Source organism: Polypterus senegalus, chromosome 13, assembly GCF_016835505.1.
Source record: "Polypterus senegalus isolate Bchr_013 chromosome 13, ASM1683550v1, whole genome shotgun sequence".
In the NCBI taxonomy this organism is placed as follows: Eukaryota; Metazoa; Chordata; class Cladistia; order Polypteriformes; family Polypteridae; genus Polypterus; species Polypterus senegalus.
The window spans coordinates 161,186,660-161,206,717 of NC_053166.1; the positions used below are offsets into that span (position 1 = coordinate 161,186,660).

General features: G+C 41.5%; 1 protein-coding gene across 2 annotated transcripts in view; it reads right to left on the minus strand.

Moving 5' to 3' along the window:
- rab40c (RAB40c, member RAS oncogene family) overlaps positions 1-5,531 on the minus strand; it is a 42,172-nt gene extending 36,641 nt beyond the window's left edge. The window contains exons 1-2 of one of the 2 annotated variants that reach the window (XM_039773955.1): positions 5,119-5,531; positions 3,827-4,768 (exon numbers count right to left, since the gene is read on the minus strand). In XM_039773955.1, coding sequence (XP_039629889.1) covers positions 3,827-3,980 — 154 coding nt within the window. In that variant the 5' untranslated portion in view covers positions 3,981-4,768; positions 5,119-5,531. Of the gene's footprint in view, positions 1-3,826 lie in introns of both variants that reach the window. The other variant, XM_039773956.1, reaches the window with a different exon arrangement.
- Between the last annotated feature and the right edge of the window lie 14,527 nt (positions 5,532-20,058).

Here is a 20,058-nt window from a genome sequence, read left to right on the forward strand (position 1 = left end):
TCAAAACAGCCAAATCAACAAATCTGTCTAAATACATCAGTAGAAACATGGCGAGGCTGCACAACACCCCACCTTCTGACTGCTCACCTAAACAAATAACTAAATGAAGTTAATGTTACAGTCTAATTGGAAAAGCAACCTGAGATGCCACGATATGGCCGCAGCGTTTTAACACATCGCATATACACAGACCATAATGCTTATCTGAACTCAACTTGCTGCTGTTAGGCCATATGGTGATACAATTGACAGAAAGACACTGCAGCAGACAAGGCCAAGTGGCTACAGTGGTCTACGTGTGTGTCTACTCGGTTGCTGTGCACACTGTAATGTAGAAATTGTATCACTAGGGTTCGGTTATCTTGTGCTACTGAGCTCCTGAATTGATAACAGTATATATTTTCTCTCAGTGTCTTTTTTTTTTTTTTCATTTTTTTGCTCTCTCCCTGATGGTTTTAAGTGCACGGACTAGAGGAATCGAGAGAGGTTGTTTTAGGAAGAAGCCATGTGGCTATGCAGTGGCAGATTTCGCCACTATTCACTACAAATGTTTTAATGACTTGTCCTCATACATTTGAGAAGCACACCTACCTTAAGCCTACTTAAACCAAGTCAACCCTACCACTTTTTCGTTTAAAAACAGACATTAGTTTCCATGTTCGCCTTTCATAAACACTACTCCAGCATTTAAACCCCCGAAACAACAGACCATTGAAAGTGCCAGCTCCACAGTGTGGATGGGTGAAAATGAGAGTTTTGAAAACTCTTACTGTGCACAGCTTGATTCATGCTTCTTACATGGCTATTCCCCGATTGGATCCTGCTCATTACAGCTCATTCCCAGATTGGTCACACTTCAAGGAAGAAAACCAACATGGCACGGCGCGTGTTGTGTTGCTTCTTAATTGTATATTATATATATATATATATATATATATATATATATATATAGGGCGTAGGAGACCTGGGTTCGCTTCCGGGTCCTCCCTGCGTGGAGTTTGCATGTTCTCCCGTGTCTGCGTGGGTTTCCTCCCACAATCCAAAGACATGCAGGTTAGGTGGATTGGTGATTCTAAATTAGCCCTAGTGTGTGCTTGGTGTGTGGGTGTGTTTATGTGTGTCCTGCGGTGGGTTGGCACCCTGCTCAGGATTGGTTCCTGCCTTGTGCCCCGTGTTGGCTGGGATTGGCTCCAGCAGACCCCCCGTGACCCTGTATTCGGATTCAGCGGGTTAGAAAATGGATGGATGGATGGGATATATATATATATATATATATATATATTTATGCTATATACCTGCGCAGAATGAAAATAAATTTTAGCAGTCGCTACAGTTACACAATAAATCCTGTGGTTGGTGGCATCACCATCTCTTCAAGGAATAATCAGCCTACTGGGTATGCCCAGTGTGGGTGAATGGCTAGATCATACACATTCTCAGTCACTTTAGTGTGGGCAGAGACACTTTCAGATACAACATAAAAATCTTAGTGTCAATTAAGATCATTGTGTTTACAAAAGGAATGCATCTCAGGTTAACAGCACACAGATACAGGTTAAGGTGCTAATGTGAAATCCATATACAGTAACAGCATTGCTACAGACAGCGAGTGGCAGAAGGAAAAAAATAAATAAATAAATAAAAATAATTTAAAGTGCTCTCCCCTTGACTTTCTCATATACTCAGATATGGGGATGGATATTTGAGGAGTAAACTGCAAGACAAGGTTTTTTATACTATGTACATTAAAGAACCATCGACAACAAATCAAATCACTAATATATTGAACAATTATTATGAAAGTAAAGATAAATAAATCGGAGCTGCATGAATAAAAAAGTACCACTTACGGTTAACAGAAATAGCTCAAATGTTGACAGAAATCTACATTTTGTACCTAATACTTGTATGAAAAATTTGGTTGACCCAAGTGAAAGTGTACTCAGGTTCTCATGTTTACACACACACACAATTTCCAAAAATAGTATTTTTGGACTCAGGAAGGTCTAAAACTTCACGATTCATCAAACATTTTAAATTCAATCTTTGGACGATACCAATAGCTTCCCTATACTTCATATACAAGAAAGTAAAAACCAAACAGCATTAAAATTAAAAGCCATCACTAGTAAGGCAGCAGCCCTTTCTCTCCATGACTGTCCTGGGACACCTCTAGTCATTGGCTTATTTGCTGTGCATGATGAGCTACGGGGTCTCATAGTCAACTGCCACCATCAGGGAGTCCAGCCCACCGACTCTACAGGCCTTGTAGTGCCTACTCGACTTAAAATTTATCAAATCATATAAATCATCAATCGCTTAATCCAGCAGATTTAACCATAAAAATTAATGTAAAACTACTGTTATAAATAAATGACAACAAGTAAAAAAAACCACCTAGGGATCTCTTCAGTGCCGTATTAAATTCTCCAAGGGTTTTATCAATAGTTTTATTTTTGTACTTCATTCCAAGAATCGTTATTTACCATCTTGAAGCTTCCACTCATACTGTTTATTTATGGAGGGACACACTTCCCACCTGACTAGTTTGGCAACACCAAGCGGCTGGCTGATGCCGGATGGATAAGGTGGAGCAGAGCAGGAGAATGAAGAGGAAAGAACAAGAAAAGGGCCTCACCCAGATCACTCTCAAACAAAAGTTATTTATACTGCTGAAGACCCTGCTAACAAAGGAAGAAATCAGAAAAAACACACCAGTGTGACCAATGCCCAGCCACCATTGCTTTGTGTTGTCTTCCCCATACTTTTACTCTTTATAACAAATGTGTACAGATACTTCTGGAATTCTGTACGGTCATCAGGAAAACAAAAGGCTTCCACTAGCATGACATACATAACTAATTGCTCTTTTAAAAATATTCACACAAACAAGGCATCACCAAGTGGCAAGAAGTATTATACCGACAAAAAATAAATAAAAATAATCTAAAATGACAAACAGAGGGGAGATGGCATAGTCACAGAGACAAATGCACAATTATTCACATCCTGCAATTAAAACAGGAGAAAAGCAGCTTATTGAGCCACCCACTGCAGCTCTCTTCGTTTTGGATGGAGTGTTGTAAAACACAGGTAATTGAAGCTAACAAACCGGCCCTACAAGAAAAACTGGGTGAAAAGCAACCCGATCCGTTGAGTTTTCCTGAAATTTTAATTTCACAGGATAGACAATAAGGCAGAAAGGTGCAATGTCTGCGTTTAACTCCAAGGTCTAATCCAATTACATTTTTTTTCCTACAACTCTGATCAACACAGCAAGTTAAAGATCATTAATGGAGGAAACTGGAAATCTTCCCAATACTCGGGGTCGGCCCCTTTCTTCCACACAAAGCTGTACTGCGAGCAGCTGGAACTGTGATATAAACACACTTCAGGTCACAATTTATTGTGCAAAGTGTAACGCTGCAGTTGCAAGCTGCGGCACATTTAAAATAACTTATGGTGCAGTAAAAGAGAATGCCCTAATGCGTTAAAAAACAGAACAAAACATTGCGATTGGCGACAATTTTTCTGCCTTTTGATTCCCTACAGCCACACAAGAATAACAATTTGCCGTTTAATAAAGACTGGAATAGATTAAAAGAAAAAAATTAAGCACTTGCAACGCTGCACAAATACTCTCACATATCCCTAGTCATTCAGATTTTTCAATGGCTTCAAGTGTCACACAAATAACAATAAAATCCAACAAACTATAAATCAGAGTCTAGTCAACTACCGTGTCAAAACAGTCAAATGACAAATCAAAGTTAAGCAGTAATTAATTTGTGCTTATCATGAAAGCAAAGAAAAGAGAACAACTCACCACTGCTGTAGGCATAAGGAGACTCAGCAGATCCATCCTGCAAACTGTCCAAAATTTCTCCCTTCCCAACATCACTGTCTCCCACCAGTAGGAACTTGAGGAGATAGTCATAGCTTTTAACAGGACTGCCCTGGGTGCCCATCTTGACTCGCATCTGTACAGTCTGTTCCAACAGGGCACACCTGGCAATGGCCAAAGAAAGTCTCTCTCTCTCTCTCTTTTTTGGTGTGAAGTACCCCCAAATCAACTTAGAGGGTTGTCCCACTCCTCCTAAGCAGCACTGTCTTTTATGCACAAATTGGATTGATGCAAGTCAGCAGCAACTGGTGGCCTTCAATAGGTTGACATGAACAGGATGTACCAGAAAGACAAGCACACAAAACGTAGGTGTCCAGCGCTTCTGATCATGTGTGGATCTGTCAAGGCAGCATGCGGAGGATCAGGAACAAAGAGGAATGCGTTTGTGTCAAACCTGGCAGCTGTCTTTCCACCAAATCCATATTTCCATATTACAAAAGAGCAAAGAAGCAACGTAACCCCAGCAAACCTGCCATGAATATAACATTAATAAAATATGCTGCTGCTTATGCCAGGGTTTTGTTTTCAGTGTCATTTACCCATTAAGAAAATGGTCTCAATAAAGAACAAATGTGCTCCCACTCCTCGAAGCCAAGCATCTGTTCAAAATAGTCAGACCTGGAAAGAATTGCTATTTAAAAAAAACACAACTGTCTGGCACAAAACCTGCTCATTAAATACTGAAGGCCACGGCCAAAGGGCTGTTTTCTCATCCGCGTAGCCAAAGGAAAATGCATCTTTTGTGCGAGCTGCTCTCTCTTTTAGTTATTTCCGAGGATGCTTCATTGTCTTCAAAAAAATGTCAACAAAAGAAATCCTCTGGTTGCGGGGATCCTGGTCGTGAGGCTACATACAACCCTGAAACTGAGAATGAAGACCATTAAAAAAAAACACACAGGACTGTGAAGCAGAGTCAAGTCTTTAAAGAAAATCTGAAAATATTAATGAAGAAGAAAAACAATTCATTGTGTCCGGCAAAAAGGAATCACGCCCTCCTAGTGGGGCTGAGGTTGCTCCTAGCGAGGACCCCTTTATCTTTCTAAATTCAACTGAGATTTTTGTTCTATTAAGACGCTCGTAAAATAGACAGGCTAAAGAGAGTATGGATTTTAACTCCTACAGAGCTGTAAGACAATATCAAATGCTGTGAGTGACGAATATTTCATTGAAGCCAGTTTAATATGCGCGTCTTCGATTACAGTCAGATTTCTCACCTTAAAATAACTGAAAAATGATCAGTCCATGAAGAAAAACATGACTATAGTATACGATTGAGGTGCCTGGACTCCAGATGATTTTCCGGGGTGCAGCTGACGTTGTCATCCGCTCTCTCCTTACTCTACAGTCGGCTTCCCTTCACACCGCCACCCCGAGGCCTTTACAAATGGCCCTCGACGTCAAAGTTGAGTAAACTTCAGCCATTCAGCATTCTCCCTGCAATAATCGTTTTCCCGTTGGCTTCTCTTCTCTTCCCTTAACTGAGGATTTTTTTTTTTTTTGGTCTTCGATAAATCCACAATTCCGTATATGTCATAAACAATCAGCAGCTCCCCATAGATGCCCGCGCCAACACGACTGAAACAGCGTAGCAGTGGCAGCCTTTACAAGCAGAGTCCGCGTTCCTCAACAGGCACCGCCCTCCGGAGCAGCCTAATGGCTGACGTAACCCACGAACTCCTAGTCCATTGGTTCTGCGTCGCGACTGTCATGCAATGGTCCCTTGGGTTGTTATTGTGGCTTTTGCAACGCCTCGCTCTGGTCAGGTTAAGATTAAAAGAACGCGGTCCTTGGGATGAGGCGGCTCGACCGCAAAGGCGGCAGTTTCAGGGATCGGTCAAGGAGGGAGCGAGAGTGGGGGAGACTGAGACAGACAATAAGGGTTAACTTTTAATAATGACCCTCGCGTGACTGATCAATGGCCAGACATCTGGGACAAATAACAATCGAAATGAACACCAAGAAAACAATGCGGGAGATAACCGTCTACAGTGGGACTTGAACAATACAAAACCAATCAACACGCTAACGTAGTCTAGCGTACGATTAAGGAGAGCTGGATCCCATTCCGACAGCATCGGACGCAAAGTAGGAATCTGCAGTGGACGGGACGCCCGCGCACATTCTGCCCCGACTTGACAAGGATACAATAAAACATAGCAATTTAACGCTCAACCTGCAGTGGATTTTAAAAGTCTTTAGGTCCAGTCACTTTGTGCACATGTTATTGTGTTGTAGATTTAATTTTAAATGATGAATTTGTCATTTTGCTTATCAATATACACTCAATAACTCATAAGGACAAAGTGCAAACATGTTTTCAGAAAGGTTTACCATTTTTAAAAAAAAAGTATCCCCTCTATAAATTAAAAAAGACTTAATCACTGGAACTTATAACAATAGTAAAATAATATTTTAAATATTAATTAGTGTTGGCACCAATAATTCTACCAAATTCAGAATTACAGCCTAAGTGATAATACTTACTCATGTCATTCCTTCAATAGGACTACTACAAGTCTAACCATCCATCCACGTGTTCAGCTTGTGGCATGCTGGAGCTCACCCAGACAGCACTGGACACAAGGCAGCAAGTAAGCAACGACAGGAAGGCTCATGCCAGCCTAAATGCATGTTTTTGGATGGTGACAGGAAACTCAAGTGAGTACAAGGAGAACATGCAAATACCAAAGAGGAGATAACCCCAGTGGTAATCTTGCAGCTTGTTAGAAGATCAGGAAACACATGTGGGTAGTGAGGGGGTGCAGGCCTGAATTCATCTGTCAGTTTTAGACAACCATCCTCTACTTGGACATCATTGTAAGCCTCGATATGAGAGGTAACTGCACAAAGCTATCACCAAATGTTGGCCAATATGTGGTAAACATCACAGGACCAGAAGATGCACTGAAAAACATAGGCCATCCATGCAGAGTAAGTAGAGTGCCCTCCAGATTTTACTGAGAGGTACCTGCAAGTCATGTAGGAGGCCACTGTGGTAGAGAACCCATCACTGGCCTATTTGCAGAAAAAAGCTCAGGCAGACTTGAAGATTGAATCTTCTTTTGGCTGCTCCCGTTAGGGGTCACCACAGCGTATCATCTTCTTCCATATCTTTCTGTCCTCGTCATCTTGTTCTGTTACACCCATCACCTGCATGTCCTCTCTCACCACATCCATAAACCTTCTCTTAGACCTTCCTCTTCTCCTCTTACCTATCAGCTCTATCCTTAGCATCCTTCTCCCAATATACCCAGCATATCTCCTCTGCACATGTCCAAACCAACACAATCTCACCTCTCGGACTTTGTCTCCCAACCGTCCAACCTGAGCTGACCCTCTAATGTCCTCATTTCTAATCCTGTCCATCCTTGTCACACTCAGTGCAAATCTTAGCATCTTTAACTTTGCCACCTCCAGCTCTGTCTCCTGTGCCACCGTCTCCAGCCCATATAACACAGCTGGTCTCACTACCGTCCTGTAGACCTTCCCTGTCACTCTTGCTGATACCCGTCTGTCACAAATCACTCCTGACACTCTTCTCCACCCACTCCACCCTCTTCTTCACTTCTCTTCCACAATCCCTGTTACACTGTACTGTTGATCCCAAGTGTTTCAACTGCTCCACCTTCGCCAGCTCTACTCCCTGCATCCTCACTATTCCACTGACCTCCCTCTTATTCACACATGTATTCTGTCATGGTGGACCTACTGACCTTCATTCCTTTCCTCTCATATCTCCACCTCTCCTCAACCTGCTCCCTACTCTCATTACAGATCACAATGTCATCAGCAAACATCACAGTCCACGGGGACTCCTGTCTAATCTCGTCTGTCAACCTGTCCATCACCATTGCAAATAAGAAAGGGCTCAGAGCCGATCCCTGATGTAATCCCACCTCCGTCACTCCTACTGCAGACCTCACCACAGTCACACTTCCCTCGTATATATCCTGTACCACTCTCATGTACTTCTCTGCCACTCCCGACTTCCTCATACAATACCACAACTCCTCTCAGTCACCCTGTCATATTCTTTTTCCAGGCCCACAAAGACACAATGCAGCTCCTTCTGACCTTCTCTTAACTTTTCCATCAACACCCTCAGAGCAAATATCACATCTGTGGTGCTCTTTCTTGGCATGACACCATCCTGCTGCTCACTATAACTTAATGCTGTGGCTCATCAGTTTTATCCCCCTGTAGTTACTGCAGTCCTGCACATCCCCCTTATTCTTAAATATCGGCCCACCAGTCCACTTCTTCTCCACTCCTCATCATTCTCTCACTTTCCAAGATTCCATTAAACAATCCTGTTTAAAACTCCACTGCCATCTCTCCTAAACACCTCTATGCTGCCACAGGTACGTCCTCTGGACCAACAGCCTTTCCATTCTTCATCCTCTTCATCACTGTCCTTACTTCCTCCTTGCTAATCCGTTGCACTTCCTGATTCACTATCTCCACATCATCCAACCTCTTCTCTCTCTCTCGTTCTCTTCATTCATCAGCCTCTCAAAGTACTCCTTCCATCTGTTCAACACATGCTCCTCGCTTGTGAGTATGTTTCCATCTTCTTTCTCCTCCATTGCACACCCAACTTGCGGGACATATGCACTAACAACATTCATCATCACACCTCTAATTTCCAGCTTCATCATCATCACTCTGCCTGACACTCTTTTCACCTCCAGAACACTCTTGACGTGCTGTTCCTTCAGAATAACTCCTTCTCCATTTCTCCTCCCATCCACACCATGAGAGAACAATTTGAATCCCCCTCTGATCCACCTGGCCTTACTCGCCTTCCATTTAGTTTCTTCACACACAATATATCAACCTTCCGTCTCTCCATCATATCGGCTAACTCTCTCCCCTTACCAGTCATACTGCCAACATTCAAAGTTCCTACCCTCACTTCCACTCTCTTTACTTTCCTCCTATCCTCCTGCCCCTGGACACGTCTCCCCCCTCTCCGGCCAACAATAGCCCAATTTCTGCCAGCACCCTGTTGGCTAACAGTACTGGTGGCGGTCGTTGTTAACCTGGGGCTCGACTGATCTGGTATGGAAATTTGTATTGTTCTCCGCATATTGATTTGGCAAAATTTTACACTGGATGCCCTTCCTGACATAACCCTCCCTATTTATCCGGGCTTGGGACCCCCACAAAGAAACACACTGGTTTGTGCATTCCCTGTGGCTGGGTTAGACTTGAATACTTAAAGATTGAATAAAAGAAATAAATCAGGGCCATCGCCCAGGCAAAGGTGTACAGATGTTTAACCTGAGTGAAAATTTCACAAAGACTTGGAAGAGAATGCTTGAAGGAACTCTGAACTCTGGAATGCAGTGCCAGAGCCATCCGATTGGAACAGACACATCACTGAGGCTTTGCTTGACCAGCTTTCCACCTGCTTTACATCACTGGGAACAACTTCATTGGATCAGCTTGATTTTGCTGTGGGTTGGTAAGTAGTAGTAGTAGTAGTGGGACTGCCTTAATCTACTGTAGTGACAGACGTACATGTTCGTTTGACCAACATGCAACACATTACCCACCTTTCAGTGCCAGGATAAAATATTTCTACATTTTTTAAGACACTAACACATGGAAGGCATTATATTAGAGATGGATAGATATAAAATGTAATGTATTGTAGTTAAACTGATAATTGAGAGACATGAAAGACACTATATAACAGATACATGTAAAATGCACTACATGATAGACTGAGAAAGGCACTATATATTCGAGATACATAAGTAGATAGACAGATAAATGAGGAAGGCGCTATATAATACAGTAGATGTGAAATAGACTATACTAGACAAACAGATCAATAGATAGTACTGGTATTGTCACATCCACAGACTACAGCATCATTCTTACTTATCTAAACAACATGCAACCTGTCACTACTCTCCAGCACCATGAGAAACTATTTTTACATTTTATAAGACAGTTAGATGTGAAGGGCACTATATAATTGATAGATAGACTGACAGTTAAACATGAAACTCACCATAAAGAGAGAATGATTTCAAACGCAGTCTATGATAGACTGATATATAGAAAGATGCTATATAATAGACTGTTAGATAGATATGAAAGGCACTATATAAGAGGCAGATAGGTAAACAGATGAGAAAGGCATTATATATTATAGTTGTGCTATAAAATACATGTGACACGATATAACAAGTAGATAAATAAATGGAAAGACAAGCAAGTAGACAGACATGAAAGGCACAATATATGTGTATATGGGCATTTACATGCAGTTGCCCCACAAACTTCTCCACTCTTCTTTCCACAAGACTTTGGAGTGTGTCTGTGGGAATTTGCGAGGTCAGGTACTGATGGTGGATGAGAAGACCTGCCTTTCAATCTGCATTTACATTCACCCCTAAAGTGTTTGACGGAGATGATGTCAGGGCTCTGTGCAGACCATTCAAGTTTCTCTGTGTCCATATGTACCACAGGGCCATAGTCATGCCGGAACAGAACAGAGGCTTTTCCAGAATGGAAGTGCGCAATGGTGTAAAATGTCATTGTCACAGGACCCTGTACTGGAACCAAGGGACCGAGCCCAAACCCTGCAAGCCGTCCTGGCGCATTTTTCATCCTCCACCAAACTTCACAGTAGGCACTATGCTGGCCAAAATGTTACATCTACCTGGCATCCACCAAACCCAGATTGGTATATCAGACTGGCAAATAATGAAGCGTGATTCATCACTCCAGAGAACACTTTGCACTGATCCAGAGTCCTATGGCAGTGAGCTTTGCACCACTCCAGCTGACACTTGGCATTGTACAGTTGTGCTTGAAAGTTTGTGAACCCTTTAGAATTTTCTATATTTCTGCATAAATAAGACCTAAAACATCATCAGATTTTCACTCAAGTCCTAAAAGTAGATAAAGAGAAGCCAGTTAAATAAATGAGACAAAAATATTATACTTGGTCATTTATTTACTAAGAAAAATGATCGAATATTACATATTTGTGAGTGGCAAAAGTATGTGAACCTTTGCTTTCAGTATCTGGTGTGACCCCCCAATAACTGCAACTAAACGTTTCCGGTAACTTCTGATCATTCCTGAACACCGGCTTGGAGGAATTTTTGCCCATTCCTCCGTACAGAACAGCTTCAACTCTGGGATGTTGGTGGGTTTCCTCACATGAACTGCTCGCTTCAGGTCCTTCCACAACATTTCGATTGGATTAAGGTCAGGACTTTCACTTGGCCATTCTAAACATTAACTTTATTCTTCTTTAACCATTCTTTGGTAGAACGACTTGTGTGTTTAGGGTCGTTGTCTTACTGCATGACCCACCTTCTCTTGAGATTCAGTTCATGGACAGATGTCCTGATATTTTCCTTTAGAATTCTCTGATATAATTCAGAATTCATTGTTCCATAAATGAAGGCAAGCTGTCCTGGCACAGATGCAGCAAAACAGGCTCAAACCACGATATTACCGCCACCACCATGTTTCACAGATGGGATGAGGTTCTTATGCTGGAATGCAGTGTTTTCCCTCTCCAAACATACAAACAAACTTTTCATTTAAACCAAAAAGTTCTATTTTGGTCTCATCCGTTCACAAAACATTCTTCCAATAGCCTTCTGGTTTGTCCACGTGATCTTTAGCAAATTGCAGATGAGCAGCAATGTTTTTTTTGGAGAGCAGTGGCTTTCTCCTTGCAACCCTGCCATGCACACCATTGTTGTTCAGTGTTCTCCTGATGGTGGACTCATGAACATGAACATTAGCCAATGTGAGAGAGGCCTTCAGTTGCTTAGAAGTTACCCTGGGGTCCTTTGTGACCTCACCGACTATTACATGCCTTGCTCTTGGAGTGATCTTTGTTGGTCGACCACTCCTGGGGAGGGTAACAATGGTCTTGAATTTCCTCCATTTGTACACAATCTGTCTGACTGTGGATTGGTGGAGTCCAAACTCTTTAGAGATGGTTTTGTAACCTTTTCCAGCCTGATGAGCATCAACAACTCTTTTTGTGAGGTCCTCAGAAATCTCCTTTGTTTGTGCCATGATACACTTTCACAAACATGTGTTGTGAAGAGCAGACTTTGATAGATCCTGTTCTTTAAATAACACAGGGTGCCCACTCACACCTGATTGGCATCCCATTGATTGAAAACTCCCGACTCGAATTTCACCTTCAAACTAACTGATCATCCTAGAGGTTCACATACCTTTGCCACTCACAAATATGTCATATTCGATCATTTTCCTTAATAAATAAATGACCAAGTATAATATTTTGGTCTCATTTGTTTAACTGGTTTCTCTTTATCTACTTTTAGGACTTGAGTGAAAATCTGATGATGTTTTAGGTCATATTTATGCAGAAATATAGAAAATTCTAAAGGGTTCACAAACTTTCAAGCACAACTGTACAAATTGATGGAAACCCATTTCATGAAACTCCTGATGCACAGTTCTCGAGCTGATGTTGTTTCCAGAGGCACTTTGGAACTCTGTTCTGAGTGATGGACCAGAGGACTGGCCATTTTCATGTGTTTCAGCGTTTGACAACAACTGCTTTGTTAGTATGCGTGGTCTATCATTTAATGGCTGAGCTGTTGCTGCTCCTCAACACTTTATACCAATAGCAATACACCTGTATAGTGCCTCACTGGGACTTGGACTGCTTCTTGTACTTTTGGACAAGTCGGAAAATGTTTCGCTTTTTTTTTTCCGATATTTTGATGCTGCACCAATCCGCCTGTCGATCTCATGCTCCATTCCTCCCTCACTCGTGAACAAGACCCCGAGATACTTGAACTCCTCCACAACAAATCAAATCAAATAAATAATATATTGAACAGTTATTATATAAGTAAAAGCAGCTGCATGAATAAAAGGTAAAGTACCATTCCCAGTTAACAGAAATAGTCCAAAAGTTGATAGAAAACTGTGTTTTGTACCTAATAGTTGTATGCAAAATTTGGTTGACCTACTTGAAAGCATACTCAAGTCATCATGTTTACACACAGACACACAAACATAATTCCAAAAATGGCATTTTCGGACTCAGGGAGGTCTAAAATGTAGAGATTCATCCATCCATCCATTTTCTAACCCGCTGAATCCGAATACAGGGTCACGGGGGTCTGCTGGAGCCAATCCCAGCCAACACAGGGCACAAGGCAGGAATCAATCCTGGGCAGGGTGCCAACCCACCGCAGGACACACACAAACACACCCACCAAGCACACACTAGGGCCAATTTAAAATCGCCAATCCACCTAACCTGCATGTCTTTGGATTGTGGGAGGAAACCGGAGCGCCCGGAGGAAACCCATGCAGACACGGGGAGAACATGCAAACTCCACGCAGGGAGGACCCGGGAAGCGAACCCGGGTCTCCTAACTGCGAGGCAGCAGCGCTACCCACTGCGCCACCGTGTCGCCTTAGAGATTCATCAAAATCTCAAAATAGAATTTTTGGACAATTACAATACTTTCTCCATACTTTGTATATGAGAAAGTCATAAACCGAAAGGATGGATTTGAGTTGTAACGCCGCCTCATACCGGTACCTACCGCTACCTCAAATATGGCCTGAATATGGCACCTGCCGGGATTGGCACTGCTCCAAAGATCAAGTCGGTCATTGACACCTACCACAAATGGCATTTCCGAGAACTCAGAGAGCAAACTGTGCCCAGACAGCACAGGTTCACTTAGGAAAAGCAGGCCGCCTCTGGACCCTGAGGAGTCGGCTCAGGTTTCCATTATTTATGCCCAGCAGGATGAATAGATTAAATCGTACATTTTCACAATTAATAATTCATGTGCTGAAGTTTCCCTGACAGCGTGTATCATTATGCGCTCGTCTGTAACAAGATGAGTCCGCATTATATCTCGCTGGGTGAGTTCTTTCTAATTTTCATGGCAAGTCCATGGAACCCCTGGTGTGCTTGAATCCAGGTCTAATTAAAGTGCTTTGAAGCCCAGCGGGATTGCAGCAGCTTGGAATGAAAACCCCAAAATTGTGTGTGTGCGTGTGGTGTGTCTGTGCCAAAACCAGCAGACCGTGCTGCATCAGCCTGCCGAGGCTGAAGGAACCCAAAATGACACATTGGGACTGCAGTGCCGGCCTACTGAGTAACTGAGAGGGCCACTGCCTCATTCACCCCTTTTTCTGTAGGTTGCTCCAAATGTTCCAAAAGATTTGGGATGATTGGTGGTGCCAGGGCAGCCTTAGAATGGCATGCCTCTGAAGTCAGATTTATAGACTTGAAAATTCTGCAAAGGAAGACAATAATCAGGATGCCAGTGTCAGGAAATCCCTAGCTTAGGTCTGCCTTTTGTTGTCTTTTAAATATCACTTTGTAAATATTATGGATGTTGCCTCTGTTTCCTTTTTTAGGTGAGTTTGCATAAAATAAGAAAAGCACCTACTGCAATAGCCATGTCTGCCTGTCCACATGAAATGTCTTGACTTTTGGTAGATCATCCATCCATCCTCTTCCGCTTATCCGAGGTCGGGTCGCGGGGGCAGCAGCTTAAGCAGAGGTCCAGACTTCCCTCTCCCGGCCACTTCTTCCAGCTCTTCCGGGAGAATCCCAAGGCGTTCCCAGGCCAGCCGGGAGACATAGTCCCTCCAGCGTGTCCTGGGTCTTCCCCGGGGCCTCCTCCCGGTTGGACGTGCCGAACACCTCACCAGGGAGGCGTCCAGGAGGCATCCTGATCAGATGCCCGAGCCACCTCATCTGACTCCTCTCGATGCTCTACTCTGAGCCCCTCCCGGATGACTGAGCTTCTCACCCTATCTTTAAGGGAAAGCCCAGACACCCTGCGGAGGAAACTCATTTCAGCCGCTTGTATTCGCGATCTCGTTCTTTCGGTCACTACTCATAGCTCATGACCATAGGTGAGGGTAGGAGCGTCCAATTTTGTTAAACCTTGGCATACTTGTTTTTCATGGCAATTTGTTCAATTTGTATTGCGATTTCTCAACTACAGCACACTGCACATATTTCTGAAATTTGAAAATCTTCCATTGAGAAGTATTGTTGAATGCGTCCGACTTAAAGCAGAGAAACATTTTGTGAAACTTTAATTACGAATTTGTTCACTGTTTCAGTCTTACCATGAGAGCGGTTATTTCAACTTGTATATTTTTTAAAACATTTTTCTTTTATTTATTCTATAGCCGCTGTTGACGCCTAAGCAGTAAAAAATCTGTAGGCGTGTGTTCTGAAGCAGCGCGCAAGATAGGGTGGAGTCAGGTGTGGGCGGGGCTGGATGGCCCGAGTGTTACTACGTGTCATGATTTGGTATGATTGTGGGTCCTCAGAGGGCACCATTGTTTAACTCCGTTGTTAGGTCCATTTGTAGAATTGCTAGGGGCGTGGCCTCTGAGGTCGTAACCTCTGCATAATCAATGCGACCAGATAAAAGTTTGGCTATGAGTTCAAATCCTTATCTGATCTGCAGATACCAAAACTCTAAAGAACTCAGAGTTTATCATTGTGCTCTTTTCTTGCAAGCACTTTCAGTTTTGACCCTATTGTCTCTCATATTGGGGCTTCGGTTTTATTTTGTGTTTTTTTTTTTTTGTTTTTTTACCAGTTTTGCTCTAAACGTTTATCTGCCAGTTTACTGGCAGAACACCATATAAGTAAGGTGTAATATTGAATGTGCATTCATCCAGAATAGAAGATGGTAGTAATGCACCACAGCATGTAAAAGTGCCAGTGAAAGACAAAGAAGGTGATGATAATGTGTATTTGTTTATTCAATTTAATAATAACATTCTTTAATTATTCAATATGGTATTAATGACATTGTTCATTTCTTCATCACTGTCCCAGAATGCCACAGAAGTGCTCATTACCTGCTAACTGTTTGCTTCTGCATCCACGCCATCCTGCACTCGTCTCTTGGGTCGCACAGCATCTCCCATGACCTTCAGTCACAGCTGCTAAGTTCTCATTTCTCCTTGAAACTGAATTGGGTAAGTGATATGAAGTTCATGTCTTTGTCAGTAACAAAAAAAGGCAACTTGACTTATGTAAAAATGTATGAAAATTGACTTGGTGACACTTAATGCTACAGTGACTAAACATGCACTCGGTATTTCCCTTACACTAAAAGTGACCTCACAGGTGTATTGCCTGCAAATAATAAAGATTTAGTAATTCTCTGATGCTACGATTTACTGCTAAATAGCCACAATTTGTGCATTTACATGTGTTTCAATAACCCAGGTATTCACAGAAAACCGATTTCTAATTTGTCACTTACTGTATCCCCTATTTTGATTACAGAAATCTGTCAGTCTGCACAGGTATTTGCTTCACACTCGTGTTCAGCGTCCACAAAATATATTTCCAGAGGCAAATGTTCAGGTGATCGCATTATTCCTTTTCCTGGCTGAAATAATTTGCCTCAATATCTTAGAAATTGCTAGATTTGTGCTGAAGAGATGAATGTACAGTGTTAAAATCATCAACACAGTCTCAAGAGCAGTACAGTAGCCTGTTCAAAGTAAAGAGCATTATGTAGTCCAATTACTTTTTAAAGTAACAAGTAATCTAATGCATATTTTATTGAAGTAAAAAAATATCTGCCTTATTCTATCCCAGCAGCACTGGGTGTACAGGTGTATGCCAAGAAGCATACGTATCAGTATGCCGATTTTGTGCAGAGCTCAATCACACAACCAAGCAGAAAAGAATGTGCTGCATAACATCCAGTAACAGAAATCTATAAATAAAGTGCCAGTTTGACTGAATAGATTTATAAAACACAAGAAAATGATCACAGGCGTCATGCTTATTTTCGGATTCATGGTGGCCATTAATGACGTTTGACTCTTTTTTTGTGCAGTTGGGAGTGTTTTGCTAAAGAACAACTCCAGAAGGTTACTTGCCCAGATTGCTGCCTTAACTGGGTCGTTCACCTTAATCCGATTACGTGTCTGTGTGTCAATGCATTGAATGATCCACTTTCTATCATGTTCAGATGCAGCCAAACGTTTTAGCTTGACACAAAGATTTTAAATCTCTGTCTTTGAAAAATGTATTTAAGAAATGTGAACTCCAATGAGCCACAGATCTCCACATCAACATCTAACAGACTCTTTGTATCCCTTGATCCGAAATCTGCTGTCTATGAAAGCAACCTAATTCACAAGATATTTCAAAATGGCACATAAAAAAATTAAAACAAAAAAAAAAAACAATTGGAGAAGTCTAGGCAGAAAAAATAGTCACCCCCATAAAAAATGGGGTTAGGTATGTTTATCTCCTGGACTTCAGTCAGTAGATATGCCCCTCATCCCCACACATGCTCAGGTGAGTGACTGCACACTCCACATTGTATTTATTTTTGACTCTCTGCTTCACACCCCTCGCCCCTTTTATTTTTCATATCATTCTGAGGTTCAGTGTATTGTAACCTGGGATGCTGGTCTACCTGCTGGTCTAGAAATTGCATCCCTTTTTATTATTTGGTACCAAACATCTGAATCCCACCATGAGAAGATAGAATGATGCCATTGGGCCCCTTCACCATCTTTTCTAATGTTGTTAGACCAATGCCTTCAATTTAGGTCTGTAATTCCAATTGCTTGTTGTCTAAAATACTTTCTTATAAATATTTGGTTTTGCTCTTAGGGGGTCTCAAGTTTAGTGATCTTTGTTATAAACTGTTTTCTATTATATAACTCTTCCACTCAGTATTTGATGGTTTCGTTTTAATCAATTTTTTTAATTTTAGGGTTGGGGTTATATGGATGAAAAAGAAGATTTTAAAACATTTAACTAGTCATACCTGAAATTACATTCTATCATTAATGTTGTTTGTGAGTGTAACTGACTGTTACAAAAATAAGCAATAAGCAAAATTGTGATACCAAACTGTGATAAAGTGATTGGAAAATGTTAAAATACTCCATCTTTCAAGCCAGCTAACTAAGTCTCTGAGTGCATCTGAATGCTTCTCTAGGATGACTTTAGTGTACTGACCTTTGGCAAACATTTTTTGACTAAGATTTTGGTTCATTGCTGTGGCTTAGGTACAAGATAGGACTGAAATTCCGAGGGCAAGTTGTGGATATCATCTCATCTTCTATTTACCTCCATTAAAATTTCTACCTTCTTCCACCGGGGCAAAATAGGTGCAGCCTTACAGACTCCAGTGTCATCTGTGCAGATGTCTGCTCAAGTGTCATATTTAGGATTCAGAAAACTACACAGAAAAAAGACAAACAAGAGAGTTAAACATCTAAAGCTATAGCAAAAATACTAAAATGTCTAAATGTCATTTGATTGCACAAATCACACTGTTGTGATTATCTGAATGCAGCATAAGAGAAGAAAAAAAAAGAAGAACTGATGAAACGCAATCAGTGAAATGACCAAAACCTGCAGCGACAGGGGTCTGTCTCCAGGATGGAGTCTGAAGATTGCTGCTCTACACAACATGGCTGTTAAAGCCATCATGCATTCTGGCAGCTGAAGCCGAGGCATGTTAGCTGCTAAAGGGCGTGGGGGGTGCTGGAATTTGAGCCCAAGTTTGAGTCTTTAACCACTTGACATCTCTGCTCTTCCATTGTGGTAAAAGAAACGGGAAGACAAAAATATTTCATTTCTTTTTCTTTGCTGGCTCAGCTCAAGCAAAATTACAAGGGAAATGTGGTTCTGGGTGGTGTAGAGGGAAAAAAAAATCAGCAGGAATTCCTTGAGTATTGAAGCGCTTGCGGCAGTGCCAGCTACTCGGGCCTTTTAGAAGATTTCACAGATGGAAAATGTAAAAACACGATACATGCGTATGCTTTAAATGTTTGATATGCTGTCCATTTATAATTATGATATATGCAATAATTGGATGTGTCAATCTAATTTAAAATACCACAATGTACTGCCTGCAAGCTGAACAGTGAGAAAATAGTGAACACACGGGACAGGGAAATGAATTGTAGTCAGGGGACAGAAGACAGTGAAAACCGAGAGTCAGATTCTATTCAACATATCAAAACCAGAACACAAACCCAAGAACGATGTCGAAAGGAGGAGCAAAAATTTGAGACCAAAAATGGGGAATATTACTTTTAAAAATTCCTTACAAAAAAAGGTAATAAAATACATTATGTTACATAGTTACCCATTATAAAATGTATTGTGTTACAAACAGTGCATTACCTTTGAGTTACTTTTTATTCTTTTGTATGGAAAACCTGCACATTTTACTGGCCAGAATTTGCTGTTAAATCCTCAATCCATCGTTCATGAAACTAGGAGGAAACACTGAACAATTTTCATTTTATAAATACACAGTGCTCCTGAGTACAGACCTGAGAGGGAAACACTCCTCAGGGGCAGGAACACCTGGAGAAGGCACTCCCTGAGCAGCAGAGACTGGTGCAGCAGTTAGAGAGCACTTTAGTGGCATCTCCCAGATGCTAAAACCCATCCGCTTCTTGCCTCACACCCCATGCTACTGCGATGATCACTGCATCCCTGTAACCCTAAACTGGTGCACAAAATGTACACTGCTGAGTTCTTTTCAGTGGATTGCAGACTATGCATGTGCTTAACTGCTTCATCCTTAGCTGTCACTAGCCATACATGCATGATTTACATTAAAGGCAGCAGGCACCATCTTTGTGAAAAAAGGCAACACTTCTACAATATAACACAGTTATTTTATTAATTTATTTGTGGCAAGTGGCGAGAACAATCTCCCGTAGTAATGGTGTAATGCATATCTGTTTATTTTACTAGGCATTTTTACTTACAGAAAGTAAGTATTGGGTTACCTCAGCGGTTCTCAACCCCAGGGGCATGAAGTAACAAAATGGGGGGCACAAAGATGTGAAAAAAAGAAAACGAGAATCGAAAATATGAAAAATACATCTATTGAAACCAAAACAAATGAACTTAAACTACATTCTGATACTAGAAAAATAAATATAGAGTTAGATAAATGTCGATAAAAGTTAAGTAGGTATAATAAAATATGCATCTATATCTTTAATTAAAAAAATATAGGAATACATTTTATTAGGGTTTCAAAAAAACGTTAGGGGGGTGCGATTAAAACTGTTATGAAAACTTAAAGGTTGGGAAACGCTGGGTTACATAACTTGTTGATTTCAAAAGTAATTGGACT